The 17,734-nt window shown below is 38.8% G+C and overlaps 1 protein-coding gene across 1 annotated transcript in view; it reads left to right on the top strand.

The window, feature by feature from the left end:
* The window catches only part of MYO16 (myosin XVI), a 304,717-nt gene that overhangs the window by 82,874 nt on the left and 204,109 nt on the right, over positions 1-17,734 (top strand). The window contains exons 6-7 of the mRNA XM_075137449.1: positions 1,833-1,958; positions 16,434-16,509. Of these exons, the coding sequence (XP_074993550.1) occupies positions 1,833-1,958; positions 16,434-16,509 (202 nt within the window). The remainder of the gene's footprint in view (positions 1-1,832; positions 1,959-16,433; positions 16,510-17,734) is intronic.

The following is a 17,734-nucleotide window of genomic DNA, read 5'->3' as shown; positions in this document are numbered from 1 at the left end:
TTTCATAGTCTTGCAACAAGTAGCTACAGAGTGGATCATTTTGCTTTTGTTTGAGATTTCTATTATGTGAAACTTTTGTCTGACAAACTGGTGGGAATATGGAATTTGTTAAACTGCTCTGTCTCTATTCATGGGCGTGGAGTCAGCCAGTCTGTGATAGCTGTATGTGTATCAAAGGTTCTGGGTATAGTTTTTTGTTGCTCTACATCTATCTGTACAGAGAAAACAAAAAATATGTCAGTTGTAAGTAGCAAATGAGATTTGTTTTCGCTTGACAGAATATATCTAATCCATGTGTAAGTTAAGATCAATCAGGCAAAAAATTGATGCCAGAAATGTGTAAATGCACACATTCTCATAGATTCATAGCACATACATATGTGTACATGCAATACAGACACAGAATGATACATGGCAAATTTAATTTTTCTGCTAAATACTCCTGTAATAATTTTTTCTTTGAAAGATTTCAGACATTAAATACTTCCTTTGTCCTGTAAGCTTTTAAACTATTTTAAAATAGCAGTTGTCAAATTGATGTCTGAATAGAAAATGTAATTTCTTCTGTTAAAACAGAAGAAAAGCTGAAGCTATGTCAAATTATGGAAAATTTTGAGGTTTTTGTACATTTCAAATTAGAGCATTTATAGTGTACAGAATTGTTGTTCTGCCCCCAGGGCAGGTGTATTCTGCCCCCTTTCCAGAGGAAGATTTTTGATGAGCTGTAATGTATTTCATCCCTCTGCATCAAGGATGTTCATAGAGAAAACTTTTTGCATACTCTCCAGGTGCAGCTGAACCAGAAATAACAAATAAGGCAAATAATACTCTGGACTCTGTTTTTGGTGTCTCTTATGCTTATAGTGACTTTGGACCTACACAGTTCTAGTAACAGGTTTATTGCAAGACCTTTTTCTTGGCATTAGCCATTCATTTCAATCTTCAGAAAAACAGTCTCTTCAGCTAACATTGCTTCAAGGGAAAAAATCATGTAGTTGGCCTACATGACTTGGGGATACAGGTCACCGCCTATAACCTCAGCTCTCCATTTCTGCAATCTTCCTGAGCCCTGTTCTTACGGACCATCATGAGAACTGACTCCTCCTAACCGGGGATGAGCAATTATGTTGTGCCAATTTCCAAATGCAAATTTTGTCCCCTTTGCTCCCACAAGTGGAGGGAATGTCTGAAATCATAGCAGAGAACCATGAGAAAATAAACACCACTAACCTGGATCAATCTGGTCGTGTGAAGTATGTGCCTCAACATACAATTAATTATCTAGCGAAGCAATGCAAATAAAAGAAATAAAATCTCTGTGGTTCAAAATTGAGAAAGTATTTTTTGTGACTGATTTTGTGCTGCAAACTCAATGTGCTTTGTTTGATTATGTGATAATGAATTCGTTTTGGAGTAAAGCAGTGTTAGCTAACATCTGGGATATTTGAATTGCCACAAAAGAAAATTAGGTCTAGGCCACACACTGCTGAAATGTATGAATCTACTTGGGCTCATGAAGTTTGTGAATGTGTTTGAAAGGATGTTTGCTTGAAATTGTATGAAAAGTATCTAGTGAGAGTAGATTGTTTAAATAGTTCTCAATAACCTAACATTCTTACTTTTTGGTGGGTTTTGTTTATAAATGGTAAAAAAGATTCCACAGTGGTTTTCTAGTCTGTTGTTATTGTATATATATTTTGTATTTGTCGTTATTGTGATTTAGCCAGTTAGGTCTGTGAGGCAGCCAAGATACGCAGTAGCGCGTCATGGGCTTTTCTGAGTTCTTTAAACTATTAAGATGTTCTTAAACTATTAAGACTTTCATATTGCAGCTGCACGTAGCCTGCGCTAATGGATACAAGAATGTTGCATCTCTGATACTGGATCATGGGGCTGATCTCAATGTAGTGGACAATCAGTACTGGACACCCCTACATTTAGCTGCAAAATATGGACAGGTAAAGCATGACTTTTTCACCTGCTTCTCTTTTCTTTGTGGTAGTCTTCTGTAGCAATAGCAAATACTTCCAAGTCAGGGAGACTCTTCTAGTTTTAATGTGAAAAGCTTACACATTTCTGTACTATGGTGGCATCTCAAATGACAGAGATTATTTGAGAATAGACATTGTAAAGCTATCAACCCAATACAGCTCATTAAAATCAATCTACCGTCAACAGCAGTTTGTCTCCAGCAAAAATTAAATTTGCACTGAAATTTGAAAGGGAGCCAAAATAAGCACTTTTGTCTGTTATTTTCTTATATTCTGATGTCAAACTCTTATTTTTAGCTAACTTTTTTTCTGTGTATATCTTTCTGAATGAATGTCCAGGATCCACTTAACACAGTAGTCGCATTCAAAGTTTTCCAGTAACTGAGTTGTGGAAGGGTGCCCTGGGTTTGGGATTTGGAGGCCATGCCTAAACATGATTTGTGCCTCTTAACATCCCGCCTTTTCACATTTCTTTCATCCTCACTCTCCCAGGACACGCTCAGTGTGCCTTTGTCATAGTCTGACCACTTCAGGAGAGCTCCCCACAGCTCCCACTGACCCACCTATGGCTCACAAATCACCACTTACCTACAGCTACCTTCCAAAAACCTCTCTCATGCATCCTAGCTCAGCGTCCCACCTTCCTGCACTTTGTCCTGTCAGGTCTCCGCTGCAGCTCCTGGAAAACTCGTCCCTTCCTATCTTTGTCTTCCACCAGGAGGGGCTGGACCGCTTCTGCCATGGACACAAGACTGAGCTTCCTGGTGTTGCTCTGAATACAAATTGCTTTCTTCTGTTCAGATTCCTGCTGATGGCAGGGATGTCCTTCCTGACACTGTGGATGTAGGTGTACCGAGTTAGACAGAAAATGCCATGAATTGTAGCTGTCAAGCCATTCCCCTGTTTCTTCGGTACTTTGCCACCTCGTAACATAACTCAGAATGGCAAAACGTTGTTGATCTTAAACAGGACTCTGTTTGGTTTTCTTTTTTTATTTTATAATAAATATAAATAAAAATCTTGATGGACTTCTGCTGGAGTATGAACTCTGTGGTTAGATAATCTTAATTCTGTTTCTGATCTCAGTGGAGACAATCCCATTCATTTAGCTGAATCTCTAGCCGATGGTTGAGGAGAACTAGAATTTTTGTTCATGTCTGTTTCTGGTATCTCAGTTGCTTTTTGGTACTCGTGAGTAAACCTGTGAATTACAAGATGAAGGTGCTGAGATACAAGGGGTGGGATGCAGCTGATTTTACTACACCCTTAGTGATCTGAATATGAAGCCAAGATTGCTTTTTTGGTGGATTTTCTTTTTTTCTTTTTTCTTTTTTTTTTTGAGACTTTCATTGCATGTGATCTGCATGTTAAGATTTAAGGAGTAGATTCTAAACATGCCAAAATGTCAAATGAAAAACAAAAAAGACAGGTATATGGGTAGACAGATGTAATTTGAGTACTTATGTACATACATTGTAATTCACCTGTCAGACTGTCTTCTTTAGAAAACTGCTACCTATACAATATATTTTTAGGTTTGCAAAACCATTTAAAGATACAATTCAGTCCTTAAGTTATATATTGATTCATGTCCTGTTGCGTATTAAAATGACATATGTGTATTTCCTTATTGCATGTGTTCTCATTTTCATTGAATAAATGGCTTCCAACCTCTTTTCGGACTTCAGAAAATAAATAGTACACTTTATAGCAAGAAGATAGTAAAAATGTAGTAAAAATAACAGTAAAAATAAATGTGTTTGAGACTAGTTAGTTCTGTTGGGATAGAGATTTCTCCTATTGAGATATCCTGTATCTGCTCTTTTACAGAGTATGAAAGCTCAACATGTTTTCGTGTTAGATTAAGTCATTGGTTTATATATGTACGTCCTGAAGTGTACCCTCAGCAATTTCTGGAAGGTTAAATTTACAGAGAAAATTTTTCTGCAAAAATATACTGAACCAGAGTTTTGTTAGCAAGTGAGGCATCGGTGACACTGTGCATGTACTGTAGTTTTATTTTTCTCATCCCATCTTGTCCTGTGCTGTTCTGCAGTTCTAGTGCCCTCACTGATCCCTCTGGATCCTCGTGTGACCCTGCGGGCAGGCACGCGCTCCCTCTACCTGGGCTCAGGCTGCAGTAGGGCGAGAAAACTCTTACTCAGAGCACGGTGACTGCAGTGATGTAATCCTGAGCTGGAGCTGCTATTTCTTACGTCTCAGGATGTCTTGCAAGTTCGGGCTTTGTGTTGCATTAATGTAGTTATACAGTGGCTGCAAGTCTCTTCTGGTGTGAAGCCTGAGCACTACTTTTATTGGAAAGGTCTTGGAAGGACTGACTTGAAAGGACTGGGAAAGAACTTTTCTTTGGTTATATATGTGTAACACCTATATGTTTGCAACACTAACCCTGGATGACTTGAAATACCTTTTTTGTCACAAAGTTAGGTATTTTTCTGTTTGAAACAGTCCTGTACATGTAAAGTTTGTAATTGAAAGTGGCTAATGGAAAAAATGTCTTTCCTTTTGAAGTGTTCTAAGAGCTCAGATTGCTGTTTTGTGAGATGATCCTTTTTGCTGGCTCTTTTGTTGAACTATGTCTGCCTTTATGTCCCAGATGATGATGGCAGTGACTCTTACTATTCCAGGAGTTTTTGGTGAGAAGCCAGGGACCAGTTGTGCTAGTCACAGTACAACCACTATGTGTACATGTGGAGGAAGACAAATGAAGTAACATTACACACTTCCTCACTAAAATTAACAAAATACAGAGCAAATATCCTCCCTTTGTAGTGTTAATGAATACAATTTGGAGACACCTTATTATCATTATAGATAATTTGCCATCCTTATGTAGGAAATAAATGCAGCTTTCGTATGGATTCTGTTTGTAAGAAACAAGTAAATAATTTAACTTCCTTTATAAGAGGGATTTATTGGATATCAGGGAAAATATTTCATCCAGTAGCTAAGCCGTCGGGGTGTTTTTAAAAATTCCTTTCTTACGATGACAATTTTGAAACATATTTTAGCTTTAGTATGAATTCATATGCATATCATATTTACAATGCCATTTTGAGCAATTAATTATAGACAAATACAAGCATTGTTACTATTTTGGGAAAAAGTAGTATGGCAGAATGGGAATAACCTTAGTTAAGACATGATTTAGATAGTCTGTTTTAAAATATATTTACGAGGAAATAGTTATTTTTTAGCCAAAAATATTAATGTTCCCTGAGAAAGTCATTAATATAAATTCTGGACTCCATCCCTTATGGTTTCACCCTCTTGTAACACATATTTGTGGCAGGTTTTTTTAAAAAGTCTCACTTGAAAAACTCGCTACAGTGATAAATCTGTATGTTCTACTAGAAGACTGTAAAAAAATCTATTTGGTTTTAGTCTGATGTTCTTTTTAATTCTTGAGACAATTTCTTTCCTTCCAGGATTGTACCTGAACAGAAAAATAGCCTTTTCTTATCTTGTAGCTTGTCTAATAAGCAATGATCCTTTAATAACTGGTCACAGAAGTTTCAAAAAACCCATTCTAAACCATTGTTTTTTAGTAGTTTACTAGCACTGTTGCTACAATACCTGCAGCCAAACCCCATGCAATATATAATTAATATTATATTCCTTGAGTCATAAGGACTGATAGTTTTTCCTGTTTATAAAATACCTACAAAATTCTTAGTAATTCAGATATATTTTTCATTTGGAGAAGCTGCTTACCTTAATAAAATGCAATTGGATCACTTATACAAATTACACATTTAGTTTTTGAACTATTTTATGTTATAGACCTTACATACATGCATTTTGCATATTACCTTATGAAAAAATTTAAGTAGTGATATTCTTATGAAGAAATTGTTACATTGTTTTAGAGTGACATGTAGACTCAGTTGAGGCACCTGAGCTCTCTATATGTACAGTTTTATGTTTGCAAATACGCAAAATACAAAAAATTAAAATAAATAAAAAATACACAAAATTTAAAAAAAAAAACATATTTGGCTATTTGTAAGACCATAACAATAATAGAGATGGTACTAATTTACTTTACTGGGGAAAAAAAAGAAGAATTTACTGAAGTTTAAAATTTATAGTGAGAAAATTTAATTTACATCTGTACAGGAGGAAACTTGTCGAGAATAAAGGCGCTGCAAGCTTCATGTTAAAAATCTCAAGTTGTAAATTAATACACAACGTAAGTGGATTACAAAAAGCTTATTGGTCTCCAACTTCCACAGAAGAGAAATTATTGGAGCAAAAATACATTATCCTGAGTGAGCTAAGCATGTGAAAGATATCACACCCACATCTTTTAATCAAAACATGGCTTGCAGAGACACCTCGATAATGGCAAAACCAGTTTTATTTAGGATGGGATTCTCCTCAACTAAATTTAGCCAACTACAACTTAAGTACAAAGTCAAAGATTTGTCTTGTCTAATGTGAAGAATCACCTCTAGAGAGTTTGAGGGTTATGTACAGGATATGGCTACTAAGTACAGAATAAGGCAACGGAGGCTACTGCCTGAAGGTCAGTCTCTCTGTTTGTAAGATGAGGCTCTGCTTTGCAGGAACAGATTAGGTCACCAATGAGTGCAACAGACTATTAACTGAAATAGTACCATTGAATGCAAACATTAAAACATAATGGTAATAGCATTAAAAAATAAGCATATTTTTAAGCAAGGTTATTCTGAGTTTCTAGGACTGTTGTGATTTCCCCCCCTGTAACTATTAGGGCTAAAATCAAGTTTGGTTTTTTTTAATGCACATCGAGATTCTAACATTATACCAAAAATGGATATTATTGAGGTCAGAGTTGCTGACCTTAATAATTTTACCTTAATAAAATGATGGAATATAATAACCTTTTCAACACACATGCAAATCTGCATCAGTGACACACAAAAACCTCTTCAAAATCAGATTATGAGGGCAGCAAAACAAGCCTCAAGAAATTAGAATACGCCAGGGTTGCCTGCGTGAATTTAAGAGGGCCTTTTGGACGTATACATTCTTCATACTGTTATTGATGGCAGTTTGAACTCCCTTGTCTCATTCACGTCCAGCGTGGGGAGTGCTGGTATGTATGTGGCTGCTGCCCGTGCTCACCAGAGTGGGGTACACATCGTCACTTGGGTACCACGCCGCCCATGCTGGCAACGATACCAACTGCGGAAGGGCGACTTGCATTTTTCAGGCTGGCCTCCTAATTTGAATTTAGCACAGCAATCACTTTGTGAACAGCTAGTAATCTGGCATTGGTAGCGCTGTCCCCGCTGGATATCTTCCAGCCTACTGTGGTCAGGAAAGCACACGCTCGCCCTCCCCCATGGTGGGAATAGGCTGCAGCTCTGACGTTTGCCTTGGGTACTTTGGCACAATTCCCAGGCACAAGCTGTTTCTTTGTTGTTTATCACAGAAATGTCACCTTTCAAACCAGCTATCGGAGGCACGCAGGCCAGAGCTGACTCCCCAGTAGCTTAAACACTACCTCTCCCAAAATTTCATCCTTGGGGGAAGCTGCCTATGTCTAAACTGTTAAATTGCTAAATAAAAGAAAGCTAGAGATTAAGCCAAGCAACAGTCCAGCTCACATTCATATTGTTTAGAGCTAGTTTCCTCTGTAGGAGATTAGTCTTGTTTGTAGAGAGCTGGTTGGAGTGGTCCAAAGCAGAGTCAGGGACAGAGCTAAGAGTTAAGCAGTGTGGATTATAAGGGATACTTAAGCTTACTCCATTGCACTCTCTTACTTAGCGAGACAGATTTAGCCTCTGGCTTTGAGGTTTAACAGTTTCATGATGTCAGAAAAAAAGATAAGAGAATTGTTGAACTACTGACTGTACCTCTCCAAGAGTAACTCCTGCACTAGCAAGGATTTCCCATTAATAAATTGGAAATATCCCAAATAAATAAAAATTGTTTAGTGTGCTCAGATGCCTAGCTCATGTTTCTTAGCATATTATATACATCCTGTGTAATTTTCAAAAATTATGTGTGAAATTGCCATTCTGTAAGAATATTCTCCCTTAATACACATTTGTTTGACTTGTTTGCTTGAACTGAATCATACCTCTCTGTCTAGGTAGTTCATCCAAATATAGCATTTCTTTCAGATCATAGAAGGGACTCTGTGCTTCTTGCTGAAGTCTAAGAGAACACACTTTCTTACTATGTGATCTAATTTGCTCATCTTTACCAAAACACATTAGTTGTTTGACTCAGCTATGAGCTGTGGTTGCATTTTCTTTTCTTTAAGTGCATGTTGACCCCAAAACAGAAAAAAATCCACACAGATCATTAGAATATGCTTCAATGAAAAGGAGATACCTGAACTCGTTGCAGGAAATGATATTTAATCTCATTCAAGTTTGGCCATTGCCATAGCAGTTCCTTTGAATGCAGTTTCTGGACTCCTGCACATTCCACAAATGTTTTCAATGGGAAGAGCCTAAAGAAGGGGGTGCTTGTTCAGTGTTTCAAAAAGAATAGAGTATAGTCACTCAGGGAATACATATTTTCCCTGTCAAACAGTTGGAATCTTTCATTTATGGTCAGAAAATCCTCTAGAGAATGTTTTATCCAGACATATCTCACCCTCTTTTCTTTAGTCTTTTTGTTCATCTTTGGCATGCGTGATTGTACTCAGGTAGAAGAGCAGCATTTCCCTTCAGATCAAATTACATTCATTTTCCTCAAGTAGAGAGACCACTTTGGGATTTCTGCCTGTGATATCTTTCTTCCACTCTCAATATATTCAGGTTTCTATAAATGATTCAAATGCTAATGGTGGGTACAGAACACTAAGGCAAGAAAAGCTAGATTCACACAATACCAAATGATAAGAAAATAGATTTACAAGTTTGAGCTTCATATACAGACTAGGAGCAACCTCAATTTTATAAAATTACTATAAAATTCTCAGTGTTTACATGAATGTTTTTAAAGCTGAGATGTGCACAGACTACACTATATATTTATTTGATTATTGCAAGATCTCAGTGATCAATATAAATTTCGTTTTCCTTGAAATACCAGCTATTCTAACTTTCACTCATATATGTACATATAAATATATATAGATATATATAAAAACACGAGAAGCATATATGAAAAAGAAGTCTAAGACGACTGTTCAGGCACAAATTTTGAGAAGTGCCAGAATTATGATTCTCTCTGTAGTATTAATATATAACTTGTAGGAGCATAAATTATAAGCATCTTTAATCACAAAATCACATAATATTTTTCCCCGATTTATTTTATTTTTTGCTCTGTCTGATTTCCTGCCGGATTGAAAAATAGAAATATAGGTTATCAGTCTTGAAGTAAAGACTGCTGGAGTCTTTACTTCAGCTGTAGAAAAACCTTTAAGTAACATTTGTCACTTGCTTAGATAGCTGAAAACACTATTAGGTTGTCCTTCTTTACTTGAACTATTCCTGAGGTTTAAAAGGCGTACTCTTAGGCCATATAGGTTAAACATGCTGACTGCAGAAAGGTAGTGGTGACACTTGGGGAGCCTGGGTTCCCTTCCAAGCTCTATGCATGAACAGACACAGTCTTTGCAGTTCATTCCTCCCACATGTAACCTTATTTGTCCCATTGCCTCCAGTGTGTTCCATTCTTGTCTTTATTCTGTTGCCTTATTGTCCCATTCATTTGCCTGGCTTCATGTTCTTTCCATACACGTCTTTTCCCAATCCTAATTTCCTTGCACAGCCAGCTTCTGCCCCTCCTCCTCTCCCTGGTTCTCATCCAAGCTTTCTCTTTTCTCTGCTTTGGCTTCATGCCAACCTTCCTGCCCTTCTGTTATACTTATCCCTTTTTCCCACTTGCTCACAGTCCCAATCTCCCTTGTTCAATCTGTGTTTTTTGCTCACCATGTCACTTTCTTCTTTCATTTTCTTTTTCTGCTTAGTCTGTCTCTACCTACATCCTGGCTCCTTGCCATGTCTCTCTTCTTCTCTTTCACTTCATTTATTTCATGCTGTTGGTTCCAAAGTCCAGCATTTTATCCATGCTCTGTTCTATTTTTTCCCCTCCGCTCTTTCTACCCTGCTGCTAGTCTCATTCCCGCAACCTACTTTTTCTAATCTGTTCCACTTTGCTGACCACAGGTGGTTATGGTCCCCTTTTTCTGCACTCAAGTACAAAAAATATCTTCCTCATCTATATTGTATTAAGAAGGGAGATCTGTAATGAGTTTCAGACATCATTTCCTGTGTCTAGAGCAGTACTGTGGATCAGATTTGCAATCGCAGAGAAAATGCTATTTCGCTTCTGAATGATATTGCTCTTATTTAGGGATTTACATATGAGACTTTGGCTTTAAGGGAGACTCAGACTTCTAAGGCATACTATTATGTAATGGAGAACAAATGTATGATCTTCAAAAACTCAATTAACAGTAACTCTAATAGTTAAATAATTACCTTACTCCCAAATGTTGGGAGTCTCTCTCTTGGGATTTGCTTTTGTTTGTTTCAGTCCCCAGTAGCTTAAGTGAATACAGGTCCCTGCGCTTTTCCTCTCAATATCCTTGATGCTTAGTGAAGTGCCGATTATCACCCCATTCCACTAGTTACATACATTTCTCCAGTGTTATTCCAAGCAGTTTCTTACTCAATGACTTATCTGATCTTATTTATTCCATCTGCTGAATATACAGCTAGCATGAAGTTACAGCACTTCTATCACAGAAGGTTAGTAATGGTAATAATAATAATACTAGTAACAATAAAAATTGAAACTACTTCCCTGATTTATATTTTCTTATTGCAAATCTTTTAAACATCCAAGTGGATGTTTAAACAGGGTCGCTGATACTGGTTAGACTAACGTTTAGGCCTACAGTGGACCATACTAGCAAAGGTAGGCTCTTTGATTTATCCATATAATCTAAAAACTGTCTTGTAAGCATCTGGTGGCTATGATTTTTTCAAGGTTTGAAATTCGGTGAAGTTTTGACAATTTTCCAAACAGACAACAATAGGAATATTCTCAGCCCATGGAATTCATCTTCTGCCTAATACAAAGTCTTCAAATCATACACGCATTGGAGCTCACAAGGGTCGATCAATATATTTTCCCACACCCTGCTCCCAGAAGTGCTTCATTTTTGGTTGATTTATTTTTCTACCTAATTTAAAAAAAAAAAAAAATCATAAGCACTCACAGGCAGCAATGCTAGCAAATTGCCTGACAAAAATCACACAGGGAGGTAAACATGCACTTTTCCAACCCAGTGAAGTGAAGTTTAGCCTTATGAGCAATTGAAAACTGGTTCTTATGCTTGCAGATGTAGGCCATCTTACTCAGTGGTGAAGACTGCAGATAATAATGGTGTAACCAGTGGTATTTTAAGTGTTCTGCCTAGGGTTTTGTTGTGTTTAGTGAATAAGCACCTTAGATATTAAAATAATACTTGGTGATTTCACTGTGTTTCACACACTATTGTGAGACTGATGGTCCAAAATAATATGGATTTTGATCTAAGGTTGTTGATCCACTAATTTCCTATTATATGGCTTTGTCTCGCTGTGGATGAAAGCATGCTGGGGACCATATCCAGAGAAAATAGAGTGGAAACCCGAGAAGTCACAGCAGGTGGAAGGAAATTGCAGGAAGAGAGTGGGAAGGCCTTAGTCAAAGAGAACCGAGGAATGGATGTCAAGAAGCAAAAGAAAAATAGCGTTGTCCCAAAAAAGGGATAAGAGCACCAATAAAAGGGTGGAAGAAAACAAGTTGGGGAGATACCTGTAAGGAGCTGGGAGTCTCAGATACAGAAAACAGAGAAAAAAGGGCCTGAGGAATAAGAAATGATGGGTGGATGTGAACAAAAGATGGAACCAGGTCACTAAGGATGGTAGGAAATGTGCAACTTTGAAACAGAAAGAGAGGAGTGGAGAGAAATGTTGGTTTTGACAGGGAAAAAAAGTGAAGGACTGAAGGAATTTACTGTTGGGGGTGCATGCAAATTGGATGATGCATATTCATTGCTGTGCAGAGTAGCACATCAGGACATTTGCATAACATCTCCAGCTTTCTGAATTTACTACTTGAGCAGGTATCTCTCCAATGGTAAAGAAAAGGGAATAAATGATCTGAAGTAGTGGCACTGGGACTTGGATAATAACTCAAGAGTTCAAAGCTCAGCCAGTGCCAGCAGCTTATCCTTTGCAGGTGCTGGCACAGATCTAGCATCCTCTGCATTGCTTCAGAGGAAAATATCTGACCATACAGGATAAGAAGACTCTTTTCAGGAGCACTGACTCTGCTCCCCAACTAATTCACTAGCAGTAAAACTAACATGGCTTGAGAGCAGTTTGGAGCTGCCTTTGCAGCCTCAAGTGCGTAGGGGGATTCTTGAGGAATCTCTATCACTCCTTCATGCCCCGTATTTCCTACCCTGTCACTGCAGTCACTTATCTGTGGCAACAGGCCTCACAGTCTGTCAGATGGCTAACACTCGTGCTCTTAAGCCTGTGGTTTATGAAATGGAGCGTTGGGCTTTCTTAGCTAACTTTTAATGTGTGGCCCCTTTTTTGGCAAGGGGAAATTGTATTTGAAGGCTTTATAATGTGTCTATTGCAGTAAATTTAGTTATGCTACCTTTTTTTCCCTTATAGCTTTTTATTTTCAGTGTTGCACTCCATATTTCATTAGGTTTAAAGAATTGTTCAACTCCAATGCTCCCATGTCCAGTCAGTGTTTTCTCTGTTCATCTGCACATGTTTTTCTAGCTCCTTAGATCATAAGTGTTGCTCCCATGAATGTGAATTGCACTTCATTTCCTTGTAATATTTCCTTTGAGAACTAACGCTCAGATTCACTGTAGGCAGGCTGCATTTTTTTTTCCACTTGCTATTTTGGAAAAAAACCCCATAGCTCTTTTGGTGTAACTGTGGTGGTCTGCCTTCACATCTGATCATGCTTTCTGTCTTGCTTATCAAGCTCAGAGTTTTTACATGCACAAAAAAACCTTTTTATTTAATCTTGCCTATGTAAAGCTGTAATTAATATAATCTTTCTTTATATATTTTCATTAAAAATTTCCGCTGTCCATAAATATTCAAACTGTTAAAAGTTTGCTAACAAATTGATTCTGATGGAGAAAAAATGGTCTTTTTTGGGAAAGCTATAGGTGACCTTTTCCACATTACACACAATCACAGAATGTTTGAGGTTGAAGGTCATCTAGTCCAGGACCATGTCCAGACAGTTTTTGAATGTCTCTAAGGACAGAGACTCCAAAACCTCACTGGGCAACCTATCCCAGTGCTTGGTCACTCTACAGTAAAAAAGTGTTTCCTGATGTTCAGACAGAACATGCTATGTTTCAGTTTGTGCCCATTGACTCTGGTCCTGTCACTGGGCACCACTGAAAAGAGCCTGGCTCTGTCCTCTTTTCATCCTTCCTTCAGATATTTACACACATGGATGAGATTCCCCTGAGCCTTCTCCTCTCCAGGGTGAAGAGTCCCAGCTCTCTCAGCCTTTCCTCATATATGAGGTGCTCCAGTCTCTTAATTATCTTAGTGGGCTTTTGCTGGACTCTCTCCAGTGTATCCATGTCTCTTTTGTGCTGAGGAGCCCAGAACTGGACAAGGTACACTGGGTGTGGCCTCACCAGCACTGAGTAGAGGGGAAAGATCTCCTCTCTCGACCTGCTGGCAACACTGCTCCTAATGCATCTCAGGGTACCATTAACCTTCTTTGCCACCAAAGCACATTGATGGCTCATGTTCAACTTGGTGTCTACCAGAACCCCCCGGTCCTTTTCTGCAAGGCTCCTTTCCAGCTGGGTGGCCCTCAGCATGTACTGGTACCTGGGGTTGTTCCTTCTCAGGTGCAGGACTTTGCACTTCTCCTTGTTGAACTTCATGAGGTTCCTGTCAGCCCATTTCTCCAGCCTGTCAAGATCCCCTTGGACGGCAGCACAACCCTCTGGTATATGAACCACTCCTCCCGGTTTGGTGTCATCTGCAAACTTGCCGAGGGTGCACTCTGCCCCATCATCCAGATCATTAATGAAGACGTTGAACAGGATTGGACCCGGTACTGATCACTGGGGTACACTGCTAGTTACTGGCCTCCACCTAGACTTCTTGCCACCGATCACCACCCTCTGGGCCCAGCCATTGAGCCATTTTTCAATCCACCTGAATGGTGGAATGGCAGCGCCTTACCCGTTTTTCTGTTTGGCAAGCATCACATCAGAACAGGCTGTGAATGAAGGTTTACAACGTAGTTTCGCAGATGTTTTGAAGACTTCCTTACTAGTATAAGGTGCAGCCTAGAAAAAGCACAGGAATAGGCATCTGAAAATATATCAGAGACTGATGTGAGGTGAGAACTGGAGTCTGAATGCTGAATGAGTGGGAATAGGTAAAGCACGAAGGGTCTATGAAGGCCTTTGAAAATTAGGGCAAGCAGCTTCTGGCTTGGTGAAAAAGCTTCTGGCCTTTTCAGTTGTATGAATTGGCAAAGACAACACTCTGGAAAAAAAGAATCAAAATATATATTGTCATTTAATTCGTAGGGTCTACAGTATTTCATTAGATATTGCAGTTTCTCTTAATGTAGTCATATCTATTTGTAACTCTGCAATTGAAATACCTTTGGATAGTGATAATTTGCTGTAATTACTCTACAAATATTTCTACTGTTAGGCATAGTTCTGAAGATCTGGCAGTTGGATTTTAAAATACTCCTTCTAAAACATAAGTGAATGAGGTTAAAACTAACACAGACAGTTTTGCGTATCCAAAAGCAGGTAATTGAAATTAGCAGTGACCTGAATACCTTAGTCTTGGTGACATGCATCAAGGATATCCAGCAGGAGTTATTTCTTTGGCAGCAGGAAGCATTGACATTGCAGCATGGAAGGGCCTTCTTGTGGCATAAATCCAGAACCTTGGTAACCCAAAAAGCTGTGTATTGTTACTAAACTGAAAGTGCATTTAAACCCCCCCTCCTTTGATAGAACCACTACCACTTTTTAGAATGGCTGTTAACGAGATTATGCAACTGCTGCTGATTTAGTCAGTTCAATGACTAAGCATGCTCCATTTTTTCATAATGAAAAAACACAGAGATATATGTGTTGAGGGTTCTCAGTTGAAAGCGGGGCTAATTGGATTTGGAAATAAACCTGTTATGGCTTCCTCCCTGCTTCCACAGTTTGCTGCATATTCTGCTGTTACTGTCAGAATGGAAAGCCAGCATTAGAAAGCTGAGGAGAGCAAGATCTTTTTATTTCTATAGAAATTTGCAACAATATTTTCCTATTTTTCTGTTATTAGAAGTTTGGGGGTTTTTTTGCATTTAACTGATTCCTCCTTATCATGGTCTTTTGTAGTAAGTTGCCTCCTGTGTACTGAATCCATGTTGAATTTTATTATTTTTATTGCAATGATTTCGTCCATTTTAGCCTTTATTCATTTATTTATTTATTGCTTGTTTTGATGCCAAATTACTATCCTTTCCCTTAGCTGCCTTCCAATTGAGGTCTCATTTATCTGTAGCTCTCTTCTTCTGCTCTGAAGAATCCTTTCTTTTCTGCACAGCTTATTTTCCCCTGTGCTCATCCTGGCGTCCCCTGTTGGTTACATTTACATTATAAATTCTATTTGCTTTAGCATATATCCAAAAGTGCAAACAGTTCTCTCATTTGGTTGAGCTCTATATTCACATTCTAAATGTATTTTTTGCTCCTTGTGCAGTTTCTTACTCCTTTCTGACCCACCAATTTATCAGGGTAGACATTACTACAGCCTTTGATGGAGAAATGTCTCTAGAGACTTCAGTGCAGCGATAGAAGAGCTCACTAAAAACAGTGGCTTGCAGCATTCTTGTAGGAATTGAAAAATATGTTTTAGACTTTTTCATTATATGATACTCTACCCTATTCTACTGTACTATAATTGCTACCATTACTAATACGTTAAATGGATTTGGTAAACATAAGATAAATGTGCCAATTTCTACTGCTGACAGAGAACAGATTTAATTCTATGACGGCTGTGAGTCAGACCCCTTTGGCAGTGATGGTACACAGTTGTTGAATTAGTTCGGCATAAAGAAATATTTGTGATGTAAGTCATGACAGGTGGTGATGGAGGGTTAGGTTTTTTCCTTACTGATGCAGATTTATTTGAACATGTGTAAGGATGGAGGGAGACGTTGGGGGTGGAGTTATGATGAGGGTACACTGAAATCGTATGAGAACTGTATTTTATTTTGCCTTTTGTGATTTATACCAACGTGTGTAGTAGTTGCAGAAGGTGGTATTTTGGAGGTGTTGCCTATGGTTTATCATATGATTTCAGCTAGTGCAGGAAGGAATGAATAAACTGAATGACAGGTATACTGCTCCTGTCCTTCTGCCATTTCAAACACCTCTGGTTTTGCCTATTTTAGACCAACCTTGTGAAGCTGCTTTTGATGCACTGGGCAAATCCCAATCTTCTTAACTGCAATAATGAAAAGCCTTCAGGTAAGTGAAAATCCATTTATATTATGTATGTACCAGTTACTGTGACACTGTTTTCTTTCATTCTTGCTTTCTTAGTTATACACACACAGGCACACACATATATATGTGTATACATATAGTTTATATAGTGTGTGGAGTTATATACACATATGCATGTGTATATATGTTTTTTCATGTATTGCTGAGAATTGCTAGTCATGATCATGCAGGATGTTTTTCCACTTGTTGCATTCCCTGTTTATTTTTAGTTATGTTTCTTCCTTGTAAGTTCTTCAGTACTTTGGTGGTAGCTGCATTTACACTTCCTTGGTGACTTTATACTGAGTTCCTTTCTCTGTCTCAACTGATGATAGTACATAGCCTCATGAACTGGAATCTCTATAGCTGTTGACTGAAAGCAAATTCACCGTCCAGTTTTTTTTTTTAAGTGTAACACCTGTTGTTTCCCACAGAAAAAGGCACCTTCTTAGACCAGATAGCAACCAGACCAGGGAGCTGAAGCACTGGCTCTAAAGATAACAGAATTATAGAATATGTTAGGTTGGAAGGGACTTCAGATCAACAGTCTAACTGACAGCTGGCTGAACATGAGCCGGCAGTGTGCCCAGGTGGCCAAGAAGGCCAATGGCATCCTGGCCTGTATCAGAAATGGTGTGGCCAGCAGGAGTAGGGAGGTGATCGTGCCCCTGTACTCGGCACTGGTGAGGCTGCACCTCGAATACTGTGTTCAGTTTTGGGCCCCTCACTACAAGAAGGACGTTGAGGTGCTGGAGCGTGTCCAGAGAAGGGCAACGAAGCTGGTGAAGGGCCTGGAGCACAAGTCTTCTGAGGAGCGGCTGAGGGAACTGGGACTGTTTAGCCTGGAGAAGAGGAGGCTGAGGGGAGACCTCATCGCGTTCTACAACTACCTGAAGGGAGGTTGTAGCGAGGTGGGTGTTGGTCTCTTCTGCCAAGTAACTGGCGAGAGGACGAGAGGAAATGGCCTCAAGTTGCGCCAAGGGAGGTTTAGATTGGACATTAGGAGAAATTTCTTTACTGAAAGAGTGGTCAGACCTTGGAACAGACTGCCCAGGGAAGTGGTTGAGTCACCATCCCTGGAAGTATTTAAAAGACGTGTAGGTGAGGCGCTTAGGGACATGTTTAGTGGGCATGGTGGTGTTGGGTTGACGGTTGGACTCAATGATCTTAGAGGTCTTTTCCAACCTTAATGATTCTATGATTCTAT

Source organism: Calonectris borealis, chromosome 1, assembly GCF_964195595.1.
Source record: "Calonectris borealis chromosome 1, bCalBor7.hap1.2, whole genome shotgun sequence".
Taxonomy (NCBI): Eukaryota; Metazoa; Chordata; class Aves; order Procellariiformes; family Procellariidae; genus Calonectris; species Calonectris borealis.
This window is presented reverse-complemented; position numbering and strand designations above follow the sequence as displayed.